The sequence below is a fragment of the Bos javanicus genome, chromosome 11 (genome assembly GCF_032452875.1).
Source record: "Bos javanicus breed banteng chromosome 11, ARS-OSU_banteng_1.0, whole genome shotgun sequence".
NCBI classification, from domain to species: domain Eukaryota; kingdom Metazoa; phylum Chordata; class Mammalia; order Artiodactyla; family Bovidae; genus Bos; species Bos javanicus.
This window is the reverse complement of record NC_083878.1, coordinates 25012102-25034996: the sequence shown is the minus strand read 5'-3', so window position 1 is coordinate 25034996 and position 22895 is coordinate 25012102. Positions and strand designations below refer to the sequence as shown.

The 22895-nt window shown below is 45.2% G+C and overlaps 2 protein-coding genes across 4 annotated transcripts in view; one reads left to right on the top strand and one right to left on the bottom strand.

The window, feature by feature from the left end:
- Positions 1-19269, bottom strand: part of MTA3 (metastasis associated 1 family member 3) — a 212740-nt gene extending 193471 nt beyond the window's left edge. For all 3 annotated transcript variants that reach the window (XR_009739340.1, XM_061432189.1, XM_061432190.1), the window contains exon 1: positions 19059-19269. Coding sequence is in view for 2 of the 3 variants with exons in the window: in XM_061432189.1 (XP_061288173.1) it covers positions 19059-19173 (115 nt within the window). In the remaining variant the exon portion in view is untranslated. The remainder of the gene's footprint in view (positions 1-19058) is intronic.
- A 1364-nt stretch (positions 19270-20633) lies between these two features.
- The window catches only part of KCNG3 (potassium voltage-gated channel modifier subfamily G member 3), a 52832-nt gene continuing 50570 nt past the window's right edge, over positions 20634-22895 (top strand). Inside the window, exon 1 of the mRNA XM_061432197.1 lies at positions 20634-21265. Within this exon, the coding sequence (XP_061288181.1) occupies positions 20634-21265 (632 nt within the window). The remainder of the gene's footprint in view (positions 21266-22895) is intronic.

The following is a 22895-nucleotide window of genomic DNA, read 5'->3' as shown; positions in this document are numbered from 1 at the left end:
CCATTGCCTTCTCCGCAAAAGGGCTTAGGCTTTGATAATTCAATTGTATGTCATAGAGTATTGGGGCCTTGAGGTTAAAAGTTGGCTTTTAGCTCCGGTAGGTGACTTTACTGCAAGTACCTCTTTCTTTTTTTTTCAAATAATAACACCCCTCCCATTTTTTTTTCTCTTCCACCAATTTTAAGGCCTCAGTGCTTACAGATTCTGAGAGAATGTAGCACCACTGCAAGACTGGAGGCATCTATCTCTAGTATAAATTGTGGATCAGGGTCTTTGGGCATAGACTTAGGGATGAAGAGGGTCTTCAGTTCAGTTCAGTTTAGTTCAGTCACTCAGTCATGTCTGACTCTGCGACCCCATGAATCGCAGCACGCCAACCAACTCCTGGAGTTCACCTAAACTCAAGTCCATCGAGTTGGTGATGCCATCCAGCCATCTCATCCTGTCGTCCCCTTTTCCTCCTGCCCCTAATCCCTCTCAGCATCAGGGTCTTTTCCAATGAGTCAACTCTTTGCATGAGGTGGCCAAAGTATTGGAGTTTCAGCCTCAGCATCAGTCCTTCCAATGAACACCCAGACCTGGTCTCCTTTAGGATGGACTGGTTGGATATCCTTGCAGTCCAAGGGACTCTCAAGAGTCTTCTCCAACACCACAGTCCAAAAGCATCAATTCTTTGGCACTCAGCTTTCTTCACAGTCCAACTCTCACATCCATACATGACCACTGGAAAAACCATAGCCTTGACTAGACGGACGTTTCTTGGCAAAGTAACGTCTCTGCTTTTCAATATGCTATTTAGGTTGGTCATAACTTTTCTTCCAAGGAGTAAGCGTCTTTTAATTTCATGGCTGTAACCACCATCTGCAGTGATTTTGGAGCCCCCCAAAAAAGTCTGACACTGTTTCCACTGTTTCTCCATCTATTTTCCATGAAGTGATAAGACCAGATGCCATGATCTTCGTTTTCTGAATGTTGAGCTTTAAGCTAACTTTTTCACTCTCCTCTTTCACTTTCATCAAGAGGCTCTTTAGTTCCTCTTCACTTTCTGTCATAAGGGTGGTGTCATCTGCATATCCGAGGTTATTGATATTTCTCCCAGCAATCTTGAGTCCAGTTTGTGCTTCTTCCAGCCCAGCATTTCTCATGATGTACTCTGCATAGAAGTTAAATAAGCAGGGTGACAATATACAGCCTTGACGTACTCCTTTTCCTATTTGGAACCATGTTGTTCCATGTTCCATGTCGAGTTCTAACTGTTGCTTCCTGAACTGCATGTAGCTTTCTCAAGAGGCAGGTCAGGTGCTCTGGTATTCCCATCTCTTGAAGAATTTTCCACAGTTGATTGTGATCCACACAGTCAAAGGCTTTGGCATAGTCAATAAAGCAGAAATAGATGTTATTCTGGAACTCTCTTGCTTTTTCCATGATCCAGCGCATGTTGGCAATTTGACCTCTGGTTCCTCTGCCTTTTCTAAAACCTGCTTGAACATCTGGAAGTTCATGGTTCATGTATTGCTGAAGCCTGGCTTGGAGAATTTTGAGCATTACTTTACTAGTGTGTGAGATGAGTGCAATTGTGTAGCGGTTTGAGGATTCTTTGGCATTGCCTTTCTTTGGGGTTGGAATGAAAACTGACCTTTTCCAGTCCTGTGGCCTCTGCTGAGTTTTCCAAATTTGCTGGCATATTGAGTGCAGCACTTTCACAGCATCATCTTTCAGGATTTGAAATAGCTCTACTGGCATTCCATCACCTCCACTAGCTTTGTTTGTAGTGATGCTTTCTAAGGCCCACTTGACTTCACATTCCAGCATGTCTGGCTCTGGGTGAGTGATCACACTATTGTGATTATTTGGGTCGTGAGGATCTTTTTTGTACAGTTCTTCTGTGTATTCTTGCCACCTCTTCTTAATATCTTCTGCTTCTGTTACGTCCATACCATTTCTGTCCTTTATTGAGCCCATCTTTGCATGAAATGTTGCCTTGGTATCTCTAATTCTCTTGACGAGATCTCTCGTCTTTCTCATTCTGTTGTTTTCCTCTATTTCTTTGCATTGATCGCTGAGGAAGGCTTTCTTATCTTTCCTTGCTATTCTTTGGAACTCTGCATTCATATGGGCATATTTTTCCTTTTCTCCTTTGCTTTTCGCTTTTCTTCTTTTCACAGCTATTTGTAAGGCCTCCCCAGACAGCCATTTTGCTTTTTTGCATTTATTTTCCATGGGGATGGTCTTGATCCCTGTCTCCTGTACAATGTCACGAACCTCCGTCCATAGTTCATCAGGCAGTCTGTCTATCAGATCTAGTCCCTTAAATCTATTTCTCACTTCCACTGTATAATCATAAGGGATTTGATTTAGGTCATACCTGAATGGTCTAGTGGTTTTCCCTACTTTCTTCAATGTAAATCTGAATTTGGCAATAAGGAGTTCATGATCTGAGCCACAGTCAGCTTCCAGTCTTAAACTTCCCCCAAATGATGGTTGCAACCATTCTGGGTGAATAGAAAGCTTTCCACCCACACCCACCCCCCTCCAGAAGACCAATCAAAGGGAAGTTGTAGGAAATAGAGGAATTAGATCAGAGATATAGTCCACCAAACCCAGGAACTGTTCTGTGTCTTTGATGCCCTGCAGAGATTCCAATCTAGAACCATGATCACTTTCACTAGAGTCAGCATGCTCTGATTAAGGAAGTACCTTAGGCTGGCCACCTGAGGTCATGATAACACCGAATCTCTGTTAATGGAGAGGTGCTTGTATTAGTTTTGGGAGTGGGGGTTTCTAATGACTACTCAAAAGAGAATCCCCAAATTCAGTTGCTTAAAGAGCAAAGAAGCTGATTTCCCTCTTATATAACATCAGAGATGATATGTGCAGAACAGCAGGTAACTCTGCTTTTTTCTTTTTTTGTAGGTAACTCTGCTTCTTGAGGTCATTTAGGGGCCAGGTTCTTCCCTCCTGTGGCTCTCCATCCACTATGTCTTACCTTATCTCCCTGGTTGAAGTGAGGTTTTTGTCTTCAAAGGAGCTTCTGCCTTCACCTGGCTGTGCTTGGACCAGAGGGATGAACGGAAGCTCTATCCAGTCTCTATTTTACCACTAAGATCACATCATGGCTTCGCGCCCTTTCCTAATTTGCCTTGTCCAGATTCCAGCAGCAGGGAGGGAAGATAAATCCCTGTGTCAGCCCACATCCTTTTTTTTTTTTTTTCTTTTTTGGTCACACTGCTTGGCTTGCAGGTTCCCTGAACAGGTCCTGAACTGCTCCCAAACCGCTCCCACAATGAGAGCGTGCAGTCCTAACTAGTGTACTACCAGGGAATTATTCTCCACCCCCACCCCACCCTCTTTTTTTTAAAAAAACATTTAGCATTTTGAGGCCATGTTCAAGGAATATAGATTGAACAATGCACCCCTTTAGGAGAAAGATTGATTAAAAGATAATCTTTGTATCCTCAAATTCCTGGAATCTAGCACGGTAACTACACATAAATGGTGCATATGTTGAACTTTGTGTTAATTAAGTTTCTTTTGGTTGCAAGAAAATATTATAGAGTTTAGTGCAAGGCTTCTTTAGAATTGAAATAAAGGAGCTAAGTAATCAAGTCTTGGAAAGAATAGGAACTAGCATAGCTTCAGAGACCTCGGCAGCTAGAGGTCATGGACACATTCTCTAGGGCAATAGTCTGGATTCAGCTCCCCAAGCCATCAGGCTTGATATTGATTCATTGAATGCTCCAGATTTGCAGGCAGGAGAACGTGACTGTTCCAGGCTGGACCAGCTGCCAACCCCTATCAGCGAGCCCCAGCCAGGAATAGGGAGAAGAGACATGTACATGACCCCAGGGTGCCACCTAGGTATCGGATCTGTTTCCAGGGAAAGGAAAACTGTCACATGGATTATTATCCAAATATCTGACCACATCCTGGTTCAGGAAGCCTTAGAAGCTTCAGTTTGTTAAGTGCTGATGCCCAGCAGGGGCGATGCAGCAGCCATTGAGTAGGACAGGTTGGTTATTCAAAGTAGCTGAGCCTTGCAGGTGGTTTTGAGAATATGTATAAGTTTGGAACACACAATGGGCAGCGGTCATCTTGGTTGAGTCCCGGCTTGCCACTTTTATGCTTTACAACTTTCCCAGGAGGCTTTGGGAGGCACTCTGAAGGTTTGATAAACTCCCACCGTAAGTGTGGTCTATAGGCTTCTGGAGGAGTTTCTGCCTTCACTGGCTGTGCTTAGACCAGAGGGATGAGTGGAGGCTCAGTCCAGTCTCTGTTTCACCAGTAAGACCACACAATGGCTTTCTGCCCTTTTCTAAGCCAGAAGCAGGGGACCTCTAGCTCTGGTTGCCTAGGTATCTTATTCCAGAGGGGCTGACCACTCCTTCCTGAAAGTGGGTGCCAAGAACATTATTCCAGAGCAGGCACAATACCAAGAGCCACAGCTCACCGGCCCCGACCCTCCCAGTGATGCACAGTGTTCTGACTCTGTACTCTTGTAACAAACTGGACACACAAGTGTCTTATATCTGTACAGGGTAGTCCTTATGGTCCTATTGCATGCTGGAGTTAGGAAGGAAGCTAGCTGTAACTAGCTCCACCTACCTCCTCAAGTGGGTTTAAGAACAGGAAAAATACTCTGTTGGCCTCCATTACTCAGCTGGAAAGAGTACCACATTATCTATTGGTATAGGGAACTTGGACAGCTAGACTTGGCTGCCTTAGAAGGAATCGGGTGCAATTATCTGGCAACTAGCCAGCCTAGACAAAAGGCTTCACCAGTCTGACAAAAGGCTTCACAAACTGGTTTGAATAAATGAGAAAAGGGTTCCACCTGCTCTTGAGCTTCATTCTTCTGTGCGCCCTGGGTGCATGGCCCTTTGTAATGATATCTGGTGCCATTGGGCTCTACTCAATTTGGTAGTACAAGGCTCTGGAAAGGTTCTGGTTATCTATTACTGTGTAACAAATTAGTAATCCTAAAATTTAGTAACCCAAAATAACAGCTATTATCTCAGTTTTTGCTTTTTGGCCATGCCACACGGCTTGAGGAATCTTAGTTCCCTGACCAAGGACTGAACCTGGGCCACCGCAATAAAAAGACTGAGTCCTAACTGCCGGACCACCAGGGAATCCCCAATTATTTCAGTTTCTGTGGTCAGGAATGTGGCCATGGCTTAGCTGGGTGCCTATGTATGGTCCAGAGTCTTTCACAAGGCTGCCGGCAGTTTGCTGGCTGAGGCTGCAGTCATTATGAGGTCCTACAAGGGGTAGGATCTGCCTTCAAGCTCACTCACATGGCTGCTGACAGACCTCAGGTCCTCTCTGTTGGCTACAGACATCAGTTGCCAAAGCTAGGAGCTGAGATGTCTGGGTGGAGAGGCCAGGCAGAAGAGGAACCCAAGAATGAGGCTAAGCCAATAATAGAGGTGGCTTGAGATGGTAAAAAGTACAAAGGATTCGATGAGGCATGGAAGGATCAGCTTTGGGAAGCCTGTTTATAACATACAGATGTTCTCTCTCTTTTCTTAAATATATATATATTTTTAATGTGGACCATTTTTAAAGTGTTTATTGAATTTGTTACAACAACGCTACTGTTCTGTGTTTTAGCTTTTTGGCAACGAGGTATGTGGGGTCTTAGCTCCTCGACCAGGGATTGAGCCTGCACTCCCTGCATTGGAAGGTGAAGTCTCAACCACTGGACCATTAGGGAAGTACCACACAGATGTTCTCTTATGCTTACGGGTCAGAATCTTGAGGCATGAGGCTGTGCAGAACAGAGGCAGGTGGGTGGTGGTACAGTTACACATGATGGAAATAATGAGAGTCACTGATTTGTTCTGGGATAAGCTGATTTGTAGTGCTATGGAACTTCCAGAAGGAGATGTTCTCTGGATAATTGAAAAAGGATGGAAGATCTAAAGAGAGCCCGCATATGTAGAGTTGGGAACACAGCCTTGCGGGCAGAGGAGAAGCAGCAGCCATCAAGGTAAGCTGAGGAACAGTCAGATCCTTGGACAACTACAACCAGAAGGGTCTTAGACACTTAACTTCACCCTTTGAGATCTGTCTTGAACCTGCTACCCTGATTTGTGTCTACATTTCTTTTGAGTTCCACTGTGTTTTTTTAAAATAATAAACTTTACTTTTAGAACAGTTTTAGATTTACAGAAAAATTGAGACAGAAGTACAGAAAGTTTCCATATACCCACACTCAGTCCCTCCTATAATGACTAACTTACACCAGGCTGCTACATTTGTTATTGTTAATGAATCAATACAATGCATTGACTATCAGTCCATAGCTTATTCAGGTTTCTTTACTGTTTTAACCTAATGTCCTTTTTTCTGTCCCTGGATCCCATCCAGGGTACCACAGTACACTTAGTTGTCTTGTCTTCTTAAGTTCTTCTGGATATGACAGTTTCTCAGACTTGCCTTGTTTTTAGTGACCTTGACAGTTTTGAGGAATACTAGTCAGGTATTTTTAGAATGTCCCTGTATTGGGATTTGTCTGATGTTTTCCTCATGATTAGACTGAGGCTGTTAGTTTTGGGGAGAAAGACCATAGAAGTGAAGTTCTATTTTCATCAACCTAATATCGTCCATGATGTTGCTCTTGATCACCCGGCTGAAGTTGTTTGCCAGTTTCTTCCACCTACAGTTACTCTTTATTCCCACCTTTCTATACTGCATTCATTGGACAGCTGGCACTATGAGCAACCTACACTTAGGAAGCAAGAAGTTACCCTCTACCTCCTTTGCGGGTGGAGCACCTACACAAATTATTTAGGATTATTCTGCATGGGAGATATGTCTTTTCTCCCTATTTATTTATTTAATCAATCATTTGTTTATATTAGTATGGTCTATGGCAACCCATTCCAGTACTTTTGCCTAGAAAATCCCATGGACGGAGGAGCCTGGTGCAGGCTACTGTCCGTGGGGTCGCAAAGAGTCGGACACGACTGAGAGATTTCAGTTCACTTCATGGATATTTATTGCATACTTTGGGTTATAATCCAGTATTACTTCATATTTTTTAATCAAATTGTTCTACCTCTGGCCATCGGAAGCTCTTTCAGTTTACTTTTCTGCTGCTTTTACATAGCACCATCTTTGTGATAGCCGTTTTAGTTTTGGGCTGTGCCAGATCTTCCCCGACCACATGGAACTTGTGCCTCTTTGCAGTGGGGGCTCGGAGTCTTAATCACTGGATCATCAGAGAAGTCCTTTGTGATTTTTAATACTTCCTTACTTTCTGGCAATTTATTGTGTGTATTTTCTGCCCAAGCCCTACAGTCAGCCATTTCTTCAAGGAGTCCTGATTCATGTTATTGGAGAATGGTATTAGAAACTAAGACTTCGGTACTGGGTGGGTTCAACTGTATTTTCGTCCTTCATTATTTCCTGACTTAAAGCGTACTATATGCATAAGCCTACTTTTGTTTCCATTTTGGCTTCTAATTTCTTCATATACTTTGCTACCCACTGTCTCATTTGCTTTCTCTCTACATTTTATTTATTTAAAAAAATTTGGCTTTCCCATGCCGCTTTTGAAATCTTAGTTTCTCGAACAAGGATTGCACTGAATCCTAACCACTGGACCACCAGAGAATTCCCATCTCTCTACATTTTAAAGCTGTTTAAATGGGCTTTGGCTAGACTGATGTCCATGAAGAAGACTGAAGATTAGACTCTTCAATCACAATAACCGTTTCAAGTCTAGATATAAGACCTCATAGCCATTTTCTTCCTTCCTAATGTAAAGGTATTGCCATTTTGTAAATAAAACGATAACATTTTCCTTGAGTTTGTAAACCTGTAAAAATGAGAATTTTATAAAACCTTTGTTGGAGAAGGAGAGAGGGAGTCATGTAGACACCTAGAGAGCTGGGTTGGGTGTGACTCAACCAGAAAAGGCTTGAGTTTCACAAACATACATCCATTCTCTGTGCTTAATGAAAAGCCTGGACTGAAAGAAAGGGGAGCAGTATTTATGGTGTTTTTAATAATTTATCTTTGCTGCTGCCACCCTGAAAGCATGGCCAAAAATTCCTCTCCCTTCAGTTTAACATAGACTGAACTTTTACAGAGAGTTTCTCAAAATACACACACACATACATACAGATGAAAAAGTATAGATTTTTTACAAACAGTATAGAAATAGTGAGCTGAGTACAATTTTCTTATCCTAAGATAGGCATAATTTGCCCAATTGTCATTACTGCAGACCTGGGGTTCTTCAAGCTTTCACTTCCTCCTCTCAGTCTGAGGTGCAGCAAAGAGGGCCAGGGTTGCTGGGTCTGAGGGGAGTCTGGCACCCTTCCAGGGCCTTCCTGGGCATGGGTCCCCATTTGCCTCTTGGACCAGCTTGGGATATCTGGCCCTCTCAGGTTCTCCTAATTCCCAGCTCACTGACTCCAGGAGTCATCAATCATCTGGGCTTCAAGTCAGCTGGGTCTAATTTTTTAAATGTCCCTTCGGGTGGCCCTCTCCCTCTGCCCTGAAAGTTCTACCCTTTTCTCTATCCTATGTAGCTATCCAAAGAATACTTGTGAAGGTCCTGATAAGCCTGCTTATGCTCTTCCTTAGGCTGAATCTCTTGCTAGCTTTAAGTGTAGTGTCACGACTGGCCACTTGGCCTCTGGAGGCCATTGCCTTCTTTTTTAAAATATACTTTTAAAATGTTTTTATTTATTTTTGGTTGTGCTGGGTCTTTGTTGCACACGGGTTTTCTCTAGTTGCAGTGCACAGGTTTCTCGTGCAGCAGCATGGGCTCTGGGGCACGTGGGCTTCAGTAGTTGTGGCAGGTGGGTTCCTGGGCTAGAGAGCACAGGCTCAATAGTTGTGATTCGTGGGCCTAGTTGCTCCATGGCATGTGCGATCTTCCCAGATCAGGGCTCGAACCTTTGTCTACTGCACTGGCAGGTGGATTTTTTTTTTTTTTTTTTACCACTGAGCCTCCAGGGAAGCCCCTGGAGACCCCTGCCTTCTTAATTGAGAGTTCATCCCTTTTCCGTCATGCCGTCGCTGCTCTTTTCTTCCCGTGCCTTCCAGAGGTTCTCTCAGGAAGGTTCTTTTTTGAGCTTCTGAAATGCTCAGTTTTAATGATACTTGTTAAACCAAGAAGATTGACCTACTCATGTTCAATGACTACAAATCCTTTCTTAGTCAAGTTCTGAATAGGGACCACGTATTCCAAATAGTTTTCATTTTATCCCTTACAATCCTCCCAATCCCAATGGGCTTTTGCAGTATAAATCACTATAGTTTAACATCTAAAAAACACTTTAAACATCTGACAAGGTGCTTGCTAAGGCAGAGATAAAATGGCATATCCACTGAAAGGGTAGCTGAAAACACTAGCCTCTCCTACGTGCCCAGCTGATTATGTAGCAGGTGAGAAGCGAAGGTAGAATAAACAGTATTCTGGGGGGATCTCATGGTGACTGAGTCATATAATGTGGCAAAATTACTTGTATAATTGACATTTTTACAGTCTGGGAGAATTGTGTGGCACGATTAAAACTAGAGTTTTCTGGGACTTCCCTGGTGGTCCAGTGGTTAAGAAGCCATCTTTCAATGCAGGTGACCAGGGTTTGATCCCTGGTTGGGGAACTGAGATCCCACATGCCTCGGAGCAATTAAGCCCTTAAACAATTAAGCTCATGTGGTGCATCTAGAGAGCCTGCGTGCCACAACTAGAGAGTCTGCGTGCCACAAAAATGAAAGATCCCACACGATGCCATGAAGATCCTGAGTGCTGCCACTAAGACCTGATGCAGTCAAATAAATTACACACAAACAAAATACTAGAGTTTTCTTAAGGGTCCTATAAGTAAGGGGATGTCTCAATAGTGTGAATAATGTTTAATTTTCATGGAATATAAATGTCAACCTTGAGTTGGTTACTAGGGTGAAAGTACAATGAACTATAAATTGAAAGCCTTGACTAATGTTGATTCATTGGAAGTTGTATTCACAACTTCTCCCTTTCCATAGTACCTGTCAGTATTGAGATAGACCAGTAGTTCAGGCACTGACATTGTCAAAGTTAAAGGCACTCTCTATCTAGAGAAAAGAATGCCTTGTCATCATCAAAGGAAACATGGTAAACCTATTTTCTTCTTTCTTTGTAGATTTATGTGGACATTTGCTCTGCTGCCATTGTTCTTGCAGTTTCATCCATCACAATAGAAGCTAGTGAAAGGGTATAAAAAGCTCCTCGGTGTCTTTTGTCACAAAGATTTTTATTTGTGATTACTTTGCTCTGAAAAGGAAAAATCCTCCTTGCAAGATCTAAGGTACTAGCAAATCTTAAGCAGAGGGCAAGTTTCCTTGCAGGCAGAGGAAGGTCCTGTGGGGACAAGGTCCGAGGCTGCACGTCCACACAAGTACATGGAGTTAAAGCTGACACTTATTTCAGCATTTTTTTGCTGAGCCATAGGCTCTTTCTCTGACCGGGGCCTAAGACAGGCTTATACCAACCTAATTGCTTCGGCTTCAAACCTCCTTTTAAAACTGCAAATCTTCCAGATTTCAATACCTTTTAGCTTTCCACTAGGAGCGTTGTTGTTTTTTTTTTTTTTTTGCCAACCTGTGAGAACATGTATCTCAGGGAAAACTGAGGCAAATGCCTGAGGTTTTTGCCATAGCAGGGTAATGGGATCACACACACCAGAATTGGACTATTTTATCTCCAGTTAAAAACTGGAGAAAAATAGTCTGTATTTTAAATCCTGTACCTTGGAGAAAAATGCAATTGCTGTTGAAGAGTATATCAATTATTAAGTGCGGAACCAATGCTATTTTGGTTGCATCTACAATGAGAAGATCATTTCCAGGAATATCATACGTTTCGCTTCAGTCAACCCCAGCCCCAATCTTTCCTCTGAGGCAGAAATAACAGCACTGAGCATAGAGAGGGAGGGAGGTTGGATTGTGGGGCAGGGAATAGATTGTTACAGGGACAGAAGGCTAAGAACAGCAGGTGTTTTGGAAAGCTGACTCCTAAACCAGTTATTAATAATTTTGGTTCATTAATGTTGATAAATGTAGCTCTCCTCCTTGTAGAATGGATAGAACACAGCAGGGAACTTTCCATTCATTTTGAAAATGTCTTTGATTTTTCCTGTGAGTAGAATCCTCTCTCAGGCTGTATGAATATGCCCTGTGATGCGACAGGGGGTAGAGTGCGGGAATCCCTTGCTTTCTACTCGGCCCTCCCACCTCCTTTCCCTCTAGGCTCAAGACCTGCTTTGCTGAGAAGCTTCATCTCCTGATCCTTAGCACCCAATCAGGCAGTTAGGTCTCTAGATGTCCATCTACCACCAGGACAGCAGCCTTTTAAATTTCTTTCCAAGTTTCCTATAGTCTGTGAACCAAGACACACAGAACCGCCTAGATCCACATCCAATTCTTTCTGGACAGTTTATTTTTTTGGAAACAATTTTATTGAGATAGAATTCACAGTGAGCCCAATTAAAGTGTTTAATGCAATGGCAGACAGTTCTTTGCTTGCAGACCTTGCTCTGCTTACACATTCTTTCCTTCCTCTAAAGAGAAGTATGGGTGGATGGTGGAACCCAGATATGACTGGAGCTGATTCTAAGAACTTTTCTAACTAAAGCACCTGCTGGGTAAGGTATATAGGGACACCCAGTGACTCAAGGTTAGGGCTGGCTAAGTCAGCAGGGTTTCTGCAGGAATCTGGCATATGCTGTGGTCCAAGGGGAGAGCAGCACCAAGATCTCTGCCAGGATGCCAACCATTTAACAAAATTGAAGTGGTTTTTCAGAAAGAGCCTGGATTTCTCAAGTTGGTCAACTCCAGCCTCACTATATGCATATACAGATACTGCCAGTTCAGCGCTCAGAGAACACTTATTTTAATCAATAGTAATGGTCATTCATTCCTTCACTCAACAAATAGTTATTGAGCTCCAATAAGGAGACTGGCACTGTTGCAGGAGCTGGGGACACCACTGTTAACTAGACCCACAGTCCCTGCTCTCAAAAGGGGTGAGCAGAGTCTGGTAGAGTGACAGATGACAGACAGGAAACACGTGGATGAGCAAAGTGATTTTTTTAAAAAAGTAATAAGGGAGTAAAAAAATAGGTTGAGGGGATTTCCTGGCGGTCCAGTGGTTAGGATTTTATGCTTCCACTCTTGGGGCCCTGGGTTCAGTCCCTGATCAGGGAACTAAGATCTTGCAAGCCATGCGGGATCTGGCCAAAAATAAAATAAAAAAAGAATCTTAAACAATATATAGGTTGATATGCTAGAATGGTGGTCAGAGAAGGCTTCTCTGAGGAAATGACATTTGAACTGACACTGGATTGACAAGAAGGCACAGGCCACATAATTCGCTGGAGTAGGATGTCCAGGCTGAGGGAATTGGGGCATGGCCCCAGACGTAACTGAGCAGAGGCGGAGGCAGGACACAGCAAAGATGGGCCCAACGAAAAAGAAAGCACTTGGTAACAGACTATGTGCTGAGATTTCATTTCTTCGTTTAACTGCTTAAAAAAACAATTGAAAACATAATACTCTCAGTGGGGGCTTCCCTGGTGGCACAGTGGATAAGAATCCACCTGCCAACGCAGAGGACATGGATTCGATCTCTGGTCTGGGAAGATTCCACATGCCTTGGAGCTACTGAGCCCCAGATCTAGAACCCAAGAGCTGCAACTACTGAAACCCGTGCAGAGCCTGTGCTCTGCAACAAGAAAAGCCAAGCAATGAGAAACCCTTGCACCCCAATAAGAGTAGCGCCCGCTACTAGAGAAAGCTCGCGTGTAGCAACAGAGACCCAGCGAAACCAAAAAATTAGCAAATAAAAAAAAATCCTTTCACTGGGCTAAAAAAGAAAAAAGACAGTGGGTTTACAATAACCAATAACCAGCAGGTCTCATTTCTACCTAATTTTTTCCCAGTCTTTTAACCAAGAAACAACCGCTCATATTGTATTTTATGTATCCTTTCAGAAATATTATAATGTATATACAAACACATCCATATCTATATGTCTTTAATATAAAGAGGGAATAATTTAGTTGCCAGTTTAGGAGCTAGGCTTTTTTGTTTAGCAATGTGGCTTAGAATTGATTCTGAGTCTATATGAATAACAGTATTAAGTTCATGCTGCTGCTGCTAAGTCGCTTCAGTCGTGTCCGACTCTGTGCGACCCCATAGATGGCAGCCCACCAGGCTCCCCCGTGCCTGGGATTCTCCAGGTGAGAACACTGGAGTGGGTTGCCATTTCCTTCTCCAATGCAGGAAAGTGAAAAATGAAAGTGAAGTCGCTCAGTCGTGTCCGACTGTTAGCGACCCCATGGACTGCAGCCTACCAGGCTCCTCCGTCCATGGGATTCTCCAGGCAAGAGTACTGGAGTGGGGTGCCATTGCTCATGAATATGCCACTTATTTAAATAACCAAGGACATTGAGGCTGTTTCTAAACTTTTGCTATTGTAAACAATGCAGGGATCCTTGCCTGTATGTCTTTGTGAAATATGTGACTATATATGTAGGTTACGGAGAAGGCAATGGCACCCCACTCCAGTACTCTTGCCTGGAAAATCCACGGACAGAGGAGCCTGGTAGGCTGCAGTCCATGGGGTCGCTAACAGTCAGACACGACTGAGCGACTTCACTTTCACTTTTCTCTTTCATGCATTGGAGAAGGAAATGGCAACCCACTCCAGCATTCTTGCCTGGAGAATCCCAGGGACAGGGGAGCCTGGTGAGCTGCCGTCTATGGGGTCACACAGAGTTGGACATGACTGAAGTGACTTAGCATAGCATAGCATAGCATACGCAGGTTAAACTCCTAGTGTTAAAATTGCTGGATCACTAGGTGCGTGCATTTAAAATTTTAACAGATGTGGTCAAATGTACCAAGTTTTTTTTATACTCTGGAGAAACTGAAGGGATTCTTCATGACATATATTGTGAAAGAGTGCATTCAGGTCTAGTCTGAAGGAGTAACTGTCAACATTCACAAATAAGCTTAAATGAAGCTCAAGGTTTCAAAAAAATTTCTTAACTTTTTTTATTATGGAAAATTTCAAATAAATACAAAAAGGGAGACTAATAGACTGAGCCCTATCACCCAGCTTCAACAGTCAACTCATGGCCAATCTTATTTCATCTATGCTCCCAATCCGCTTGCCCCTGCCCTTGGTTATTATTTTGAAGCAAATAGCAGGCATTGTATCATCTCTCCCTTAAATATTTCAGGATATGAAAGTGACTTATTGAAGTCTAGTTATTTTGTAGAATGACCCACATTCAAGATTTGTCAGATAGCTCCCTCTGGTATCACCTAACTTGTTCTTCCCTTCCCAGGGGTGTCTGACGCTGGGTAGAGAGCAGAGTTGGTGATGAGCCAGCATGGGAGGCAAGACAGCCTGTAGAGACTTTGGGTTTCATTCCTGGGTCTGGTACTTACTAGGAGCTGTGGATCCTTGAGCTAGTCTAACTTCATGAAGCCTCATTTCCTTATCTGGAAAATGAGAGTAATAGTAAAAGTATTTTTGTGGAAAGCTGAGCTAGTGGTGGCAAGCAGAAAGAGCTCTTGGTCACAGTAAGACGTAAGAGACTTGAGGACTTCCCGGTGGTCCAGTGGTTAAGAATCCACCTTGCAATGCAGGGGACACAGGTTTGATTTTTGGCCTGGGAGCTAAGACCCCACATGCTGCAGGACAACTAAGCCCAAGCGTCACAACTACTGAGCCTACGTGCCAAAACTAGAGACCGTACGCAGTAACAAACAGCCCGTGGGCCACAGTGAAGAGCCAGAGCAGCCGAAAAAAAGAAAAAGAAGCAAGAGACCTGGAGTGATGGTGGGCAGAAGGGCCATCACATCCTAAAGTAACGTAGCAACAGAATGGGTGTGAGGGTTCAGTTTAGTTCGGTTCAGGTGCTCAGTCATGTCTGACTCTTTGTGACTCCATGGACTGTAGCCTACTGGGCTCTTCCATCCATGGAATTTTCTAGGTAAGAGTCCTGGAGTGGTTCGCCATTTCCTTCTCCAGGGGATCTTCCCGACCCAGGGATCAAACCCGGGTCTCCAGCATTGCAGGCAGACGCTTCACCATCTGAGCCACAATAGGCCACCCCAAAATGTGTCACTTTGGCATAAAGATTATTTTGAGTACTTAAAAATTCAGGTACAAAAAGGGTGCTCTGACCCTCCCCCTTTTCTTTCTAAAAGCAGGAGATAAAACTGCCATTTGAAAGATTGTCTTCCATATACCAGGAGGAAAGTACCATTCTTATCATCAAGGACAGAAGCTGAAGCTGAGAGAATTCTGTATAAATGTACTTTGTTAAGATAATTCTTATCTTCCTTTAGCCTTGCCATATATTTTAGTTACTTTTCTATCATTGCCTCTCTGTTCAACCTCATATAAAAGCATTTAGGTTCTGCCACCTCTGTGGGTCTTCATTTCCTTCTGGTGTTGATGTAAAATTTATAATAAGTAAATTTGCATGGTTTTCTCCTGTTAATCTGTCTTTATGTCAATCTAATTCTCAAGCTCAGTCAAAAACCCTGAGAGGGTAGAGGTAAAATTTTGCCTCCCACAAATGATTACACAGTGACTTTCTCAAGGCTGGACATTTAAAGAAGATAGTGTTCCTTTTGCTTGCATGAGAGCACAAAGTGTCATGGAGCAGAGAAAAAGGCAAGGACTTTGGTGTGGGACGGGGGTGAAACATCCCTTGGTGGCTTTTCATCTTTAAGAACAGGGTCTGTGTGGTGGGACAGTTCTGAGGGCAGTTTATTGAAAGCTGTGGCTTTCCCTTCTACAAGGGTAACTGTGCATAGTGGATGAAATCATAAGTGTCTTCCCCTTACATAAAATGAGAGACACTGGAAGGTTATGTGAAAGTGCTCAGTCTTGACTCTTTGCAACCCCATGGAATTCTCCAGGCCAGAATACTGGAGTGGGTAGCCTTTCCCTCCTCCAGGGGATGTTCCCAACCCAGGGATAGAACCGGGGTCTCCTGCATTGCAGGAGGATTCTTTACCAGCTGAGCTACTGGGGAAGCCTGTGGAAGGTTATGTTTCCATTAAAAGAGCTGACTGTTTAAAGGATCCACTGTAGATGCTGAGAAATAAAATGGTGTAAACACAACCCCCTGAAAATAGAAATGAATGGCAGAGCCAGGGCTCTTTTTTTTTTTTTTTTTTTTGAGTCAGGGCTTTTTAAGGCACAGTTGCTTAAGTAAGCTGCAAGGACCAGTGGTGCCCACAGGACATTTATAAAGCTTTGGGCAGGGTGTTGGGAGCCCTTTCTGTGTGACTTCCCCCAAAACTCGTATTACTTTCACTTTCCAGATGAGGAAATGAAGCTTCAAGAGGTGAGACCTGCTCAAGGACTCTGAACACAGCCAGTTGTGCAGTGCAAGGAGGAATTCATGTTCAGTCTAGACTCAGCAGTGGGTCACAACTTTTCACTGAAATGTTGATTGGGTTACTTTTTGTGATTGGTCACATTTTTAGATGAATCAATTCACTTGTCTGATCTGTGGAAGTGTGAAAGTGTTAACTGTTCAGCCATGTCCCACTCCTTGCAATTCCATGGACTGTAGCCCGCCAGGTTCCTCTGTCCATGGAATTTTCCAGGCAAGAATACTGGACTGGGTTGCCATTTCCTTATCCAGGGAATCTTCCCAATCCAGGAATTGAACCCAGGTCTCCTGCACTTCAAGCAGATTCTTTACTGTCTGACCCACTAGGGAAGCCCCTATCTGATTTGTATTTAATTATAATCCAGGAATGAAAATGAGCATGACCTGCTTGGGCTGGTAGAGGCATACACAAAGTGAGATTTTTTTTTCCCCAGTGTCATGCACAGAGGCATATACCACTCTTGCATCATTTCATTTCATACCACCCCTTTGACGGAGCCATGTTATTGCCATTGTAAGAATGAGAAAATGGAGCCTTAAAGTCAGGGAATTTGTTCCAGGTCACTTAGCAAAAAAGTTGTGCAGCCAGGATATGAATCTAGAGATGGTCCTAAGAACCAGTGTGGACTTTATTTCCAGGCCAGTTTGTAATTGTAGAGATCCTTAGCCACTTTTGATTCTTGAACTGGGGAATGACTTGATGAAAATGAAGAAAAGGAAGAGCTGTTCAGTGGCATGATACAGGATTCACAGATGGAGGGAAGAACTGGAGTGCAGAGATCAGACAGGAAGTTGTGGCAGGCATGCAGGCCCTGGAGACGGAGGGTTTAGGGTTTGGAACTAGAAAACCTGGCTCCAGCCGTGTCTCCACCGGGATGCTGCTGGTGGGGAACCTTGGGCAAATTATAGCCACATCTCTGAAGCCTTGTTCCTCCTCCCCAAAAAAGGGGCTTATAAATTGACACAAGAAAATCCCTTTCAAACTTTAAAATTCTGCCTGATACCTGATGCAGTCTAAAGATTTACATATGAAGACCCTAAATATCATCTAGAATCCAGAGAAGAATATAAATGCAATAATTCTCAACAACAATGACGATATCAATTCTTAACATATTTTTTCAAGTACAGAGGAATAAAGTTGTTTTTAAGAATGCTTTTTAAACCAGATTATATTGAGACAAGCCAATCATTTCTGCATCTTGTTGTTTTCTTTGTTTAAGAAAATGACTTGGGTTATTGTTGCTGCAGTAGCAGTTGACGATATTAAAATCAAATAAGATATTACTCTTGAAACAAATGAAGTGATTTAAACCTATCTAAGATATTTCATAAAAATATACCTAGGAGACACAAATTATACTGTCATCAAATTAATTGGTTTTCTAAGCTCAAATGTAATTTAAAATATGATATTTCCTCGACTGGTCCTATCAACAGACTTTAAAGGGATTTTAGAGAACATAGGAAATAAATATAGTACTGTTGAAGCAAATAATCAACAAAATAGTTGTTCTGTGTTCTGCTGCCTGTACAGCTTCTAAAAAGTATTTTTAACGACTCCCTCAGGAATCGGCTCTTGCTGGTGTGAAGCCAGGCTCTTCACTCCACTAGCAGCAGCAAACTTTTCTTCATCCTCATATTCTAGAACAAATCCATTTCCAAGCTGTACTGAGTCCTTAGTCTCAGTGTTTCTCAGAAATGAACCCTTCCGTATCTACAGAGATACAGGGGTGGGGTTCCCATTTCTTGGCTGCAGAAGTGCCTCCTCCTTAGGATAACCTAAGGGGCAAATGACTCTTCCTGAGATCAAGTCAGTTCTGTTCTTAAAACCTTCAGGGATCCCATTAGCTTCCTGGATGAAAGCTGACTTCTGTAGTGGAGATCCCCATGCTTTCAGCCAAGCAATGCGTTAGCTTTCTTTCAGGCTTTAATCCTCCACACCTGTGATTTTGCTATTAGACATGCTCTGCTCTTTCTCTCTACCAGTTCATGGCCATCACTTCTTTTGATTCTGTCTTGAAACATTTCCTTCAGGATGTTTTTCTAGTTTAGTAGCAGCTTAACAAGTAAACAACTCCCATTTTTGAGTTTTTAGTCACATTAAATGCTTTTAAGATAAATTATCAAGTCTAGATATAAAAAATTTAGAGATTTTCATTCTTTAAGAAATCACCCAACAAGGAACTATATTCAATATCTTGAAAATACTTTTAATGGAAAAAATCGGAAAATTTATATATACAATGTCTCTATATATTTATCTCTATATATCTGAATCACTTCGCTGTACGCCTGGAACATTGAAAATCAACTATGTTTCAATTTTAAAAAAAAAAAAAAAAAGGGCACAAAAAAACCAGCCAGAGTGATTTTACTTTGTGAGCACTCCAATTTTTAGGTGTCTGCGTTTTCGCTAAGAATCCACACTAGAATCAGAGAGCAAAATGACTCTTTCTGGTGACCTCTAGTGGGCACTAGATAACTCTACACAATTATGAAAAGTGAAGGGCAAAGTAAAACCCTTCCCAGCTAGGTGTACTCCGAAGTCAGATCACCACATCCCACCTCATCCCACCACACTCTTAATTTTTCTTCCAGTATGTTTTGCATTTAACAGTTTGCCTTACAACTCACCTGTTTCGCCTCTGGCGGGTACTGCGCGAGCAGGGCTGCCTGTGCCGGATGTCGTGTAAATTGCTTGAAGCAGTTTAAAATAATCCCTGCCCAGTGGAGCCCACTCCCAGGGCATCGAACAGTGCCCAGGGAAGTACCCTCCGCAGAGCCTGAAAGGGCTCTTCAAGCTCGAGGGCCGGTGCTGCAGCCGGCTCGGAGGTGCACAGGAGAAATTAAGACATTATGAAAAGGAGAATGCAGACGAAGGTCGGGCAAAATTCTGTTCTTGTCAGTGGCAAGACAATTCTCCCCAGACATTCATCCCACTCTACAAGGAGCGTCACGAGGGGGTCCAGGGGCGCTAGGCTTAGGCGCTCTCTTAGGACAGGCAACCCAGAAAGCGGGGGCTGGAGCCGCTCCTCCGAGAGAGGCGGCACCGAAGCTGGGTGCTGGGATGTGTGGCCGCCTTCGGAGCACGCGGTACGTGGGTCTCCGCGCCGGGAGAGGAAGGAACAAAGTCGGCAAGAAAAGAATTGCTGGGGTGCCTTCTCTTGAGAAATCCTGTGGGGCGGTCTCAGAAACCTAGCTGGGCTCCGGAGAGTTTCTGGAAAAAGCTCTCCCAGAGCCGTCTGTCCCCGCCCCTCAAATCCTGCACCCCAGTCCTCACTCTTCCTTACCCTCCTGCAGCCTCCTTTGGGGGGGGGGCCGTTAAAAGGGCCCTTGGGGACTCCCCAAGTCATCCCGATGGTCCGGGGAGGGACGCGGTCACTGAGACCCCCAGGCTCGGGGCTTTTCTACCCCTTCCACTCGGGGCTCCAAGCTCGGCGCATCCCTGCTCTGCGGACCCCTCCCGGCCACTGCAGGCGAGAGCGGAGGGGGAGGACGGCGTCACGAGGCGGGGAGCCCGAGGTCCAGGGCGGGGCGCCGGGGAATCCCAGCCTGAGCGAGGTGCGGGCTCGGGTGGGAAGAGGAGGGCGGCGCGCGGAGGGAGGTGAGCGGAGCGGAGCCAGGAGGCAAGGAGGGGTAACCGCGAGGAGGCCCCGCCCCCGCCTAGCGGGGCCGGCTCTCTGCCGCCTCCGAACCCGCTCACTTTGCCTCTTGCTTCTGGACGGCGGTGGGGCGCTTGCCGGAGCCGCGGCCAGAGGGAGCGCCAGGGACCCGGAGCCATCCAGCGCCCTCGCTTCCTCTCGGCGCGCACGCCCCCGGGGAGGGGGGGAACAGCGCCGCCGCCTTGAAAGGGCACCCCGGCCTCGGAGGGAGCATCCCCCAGGCGCGAGGGGCGGCGGCGCTGGCAGCCTCTTTCTCGGCCAGTGGGGCGCAGCGCTGGCGCCTGAGGGGGACTCCCCGGCCACCTGCAGGGACCGCCGTGCGGAGGGAGCGTCGCTAGCAGCCGCGCTGGGCTGCCGAGAAGGCTAGAGCCAGGGGCCCCCGGGTCAGCGAAGGGTAGCAGCGCAGCCCGGAGGGAGAGCCTGCCGGACAGCCCGCGGGCCCCGACGGCGCGCTCCCCCGTCCGCCAACCGCAGGCAGGCCCCGCGCGGCGGCCGGAAGGGGCGGCGGCGGCGCCCTCGGGCTTCGGGGGCTTCGGGGCAGCCAGCCATGACCTTCGGGCGCAGCGGGGCGGCCTCGGTGGTGCTGAACGTGGGCGGCGCCCGGTACTCGCTGTCCCGGGAGCTGCTGAAGGACTTCCCGCTGCGGCGCGTGAGCCGGCTGCACGGCTGCCGCTCGGAGCGCGACGTGCTGGAGGTGTGCGACGACTATGACCACGAGCGCAACGAGTACTTCTTCGACCGGCACTCGGAGGCCTTCGGCTTCATCCTTCTCTACGTCCGCGGCCACGGCAAGCTGCGCTTCGCGCCGCGGATGTGCGAACTCTCCTTCTACAATGAGATGATCTATTGGGGCCTGGAGGGCGCGCACCTAGAGTACTGCTGCCAGCGCCGCCTCGACGACCGCATGTCCGATACCTACACCTTCTACACCGCCGAAGAGCCGGGCGCGCTGGGCCGGGACGAGGCGCGACCGGGCGGTGCCGAGGCCGCCCCTTCCCGGCGCTGGCTGGAGCGCATGCGGCGGACCTTCGAGGAGCCCACGTCGTCGCTGGCCGCGCAGATCCTGGCCAGCGTGTCGGTGGTGTTCGTGATCGTGTCCATGGTGGTGCTGTGCGCCAGCACACTGCCCGACTGGCGCGCCGCGGCGGCCGACAACCGCAGCCTGGATGACCGGAGCAGGTACTCCGCCGGCCCTGGGAGGGAGCCCTCCGGGTAGGATGCACTGCTTCTCTGCCCGTTGCGTCCGTCCTGTCGCGTCTGTCCGTCCCGTCCGTCGGTCCAGTCTCCGTCTTGTTTACCTCTGGGAGGCCGAGCTCAGTTGGGTTCTGGGCCCAGCGAGGCCCCAGGCGCGGTCAGCCACGGGGTTGGGTTGGCCCTCACTACCGCCCGCCCCTTCCCCCAGCTCTAGCCGGCTCTAGTCTGTACACTAGACGCCTCTCTTGAGGGCGAATCGCCAGCCTTGGGGAGGGGCAGATAGAGATGACAAGCCTCTCTCATCTTTGTAGTTTACTTTCGAGCAAATAGGAACCGGTTAATTAGATTTCTCTGAACTTCTGTTGTTAGTATTCAAGAATTTAACCTTGGGCTAAGAGCAGTTCGAATTATTTGCTAATTTTTGATGGTGTTTGAAAAAAGGAAGCCTTGTTATCATGGAGTGTGGTCGGCTGTACACTGCCCACGCGTACACGCTGCATAAAATATTGTAATGGAATTGTGATAAAGAAGATTAATATAGCGATAGATCCTAAATAATGGATGTCTGTGCCCTTTTCTCTCTTCTTTTCCTATCAAATACGGAGTTAGTAAGGCACCTGTCCACCATTTGCTGCCAATGTGACTTCTAGAAGATCTTCAGGCTGGGGAGGAGAAAAAAAAAGAAGGAAACTGCCCTAACTTCAGAAACAGTATTACAGTATTTAGTGGTTTTTCTTTTCACTTTACTAGGATGAAAGAAAAATATTTTGATCTTTTCCTTCGATGGTGCTTACTTTTCAGTAGTGATAACATATTTCTGTTTTTAGTACTGGAGAGTTTATTTTGCATGTTTGGTGGGAGGAATAAACAGGAAAGTTGGACTTTCAAGGGAGAGAGCCTCTTTGGGCACAAACACATCATTGTATTATGTGTTTTACCTTAGATTCTAATTTAAAATTCCCCTTCCATTCATTTAAAAAATTCAGTTGCTTGCCTGATAGTCTTTTCCTCATAGACATGTGCATGGTTCCAGTGGTACTATGTGCCTGATACTGGAGTGTGTTACTTCCACATAATACTCTTCCTTTGGAGAGTAAAGATTTTTATTTAATTCTCAGACACAAAACTCTCTGGGACGATGGAGACCATTACTGATAAGCTGCCTTGGCAAAAAATCCAAGATATATACTTTGAAAGGAGATTCATTAGGAAACGCATTTTGTTTATTAGGTTCTGAGTTTTTTGATTTACAGGAAAGAATTATTTATTTGGTACTGCATCAGTACAATGAAATTAATTTATGTATCTAAATACATCAAAAACCCTTGATTCTTTTAGAGGGCCATAGGAAAATGAGCCATAAATGATTGGCCTTGAAATTATTCACTAGTAATTGTAGAATTCTAAGGTTAGTGAAAGTTCAAGGTACATCAGCAAAGGAAATAGGACAAATGAGTTATTAGTACAAATATTGAACGGAATTGGCTAAGTCACTATATAAGCAAAAACAGCGAAATGACTTGAGTAATAATTTTGGGAGGAGAGAGGGCATTTGGGGAGGAGAGGAGTGAAGTCTGGAGATCATTAAGGTAAGGCATTTGGAAAGAAATGAGAG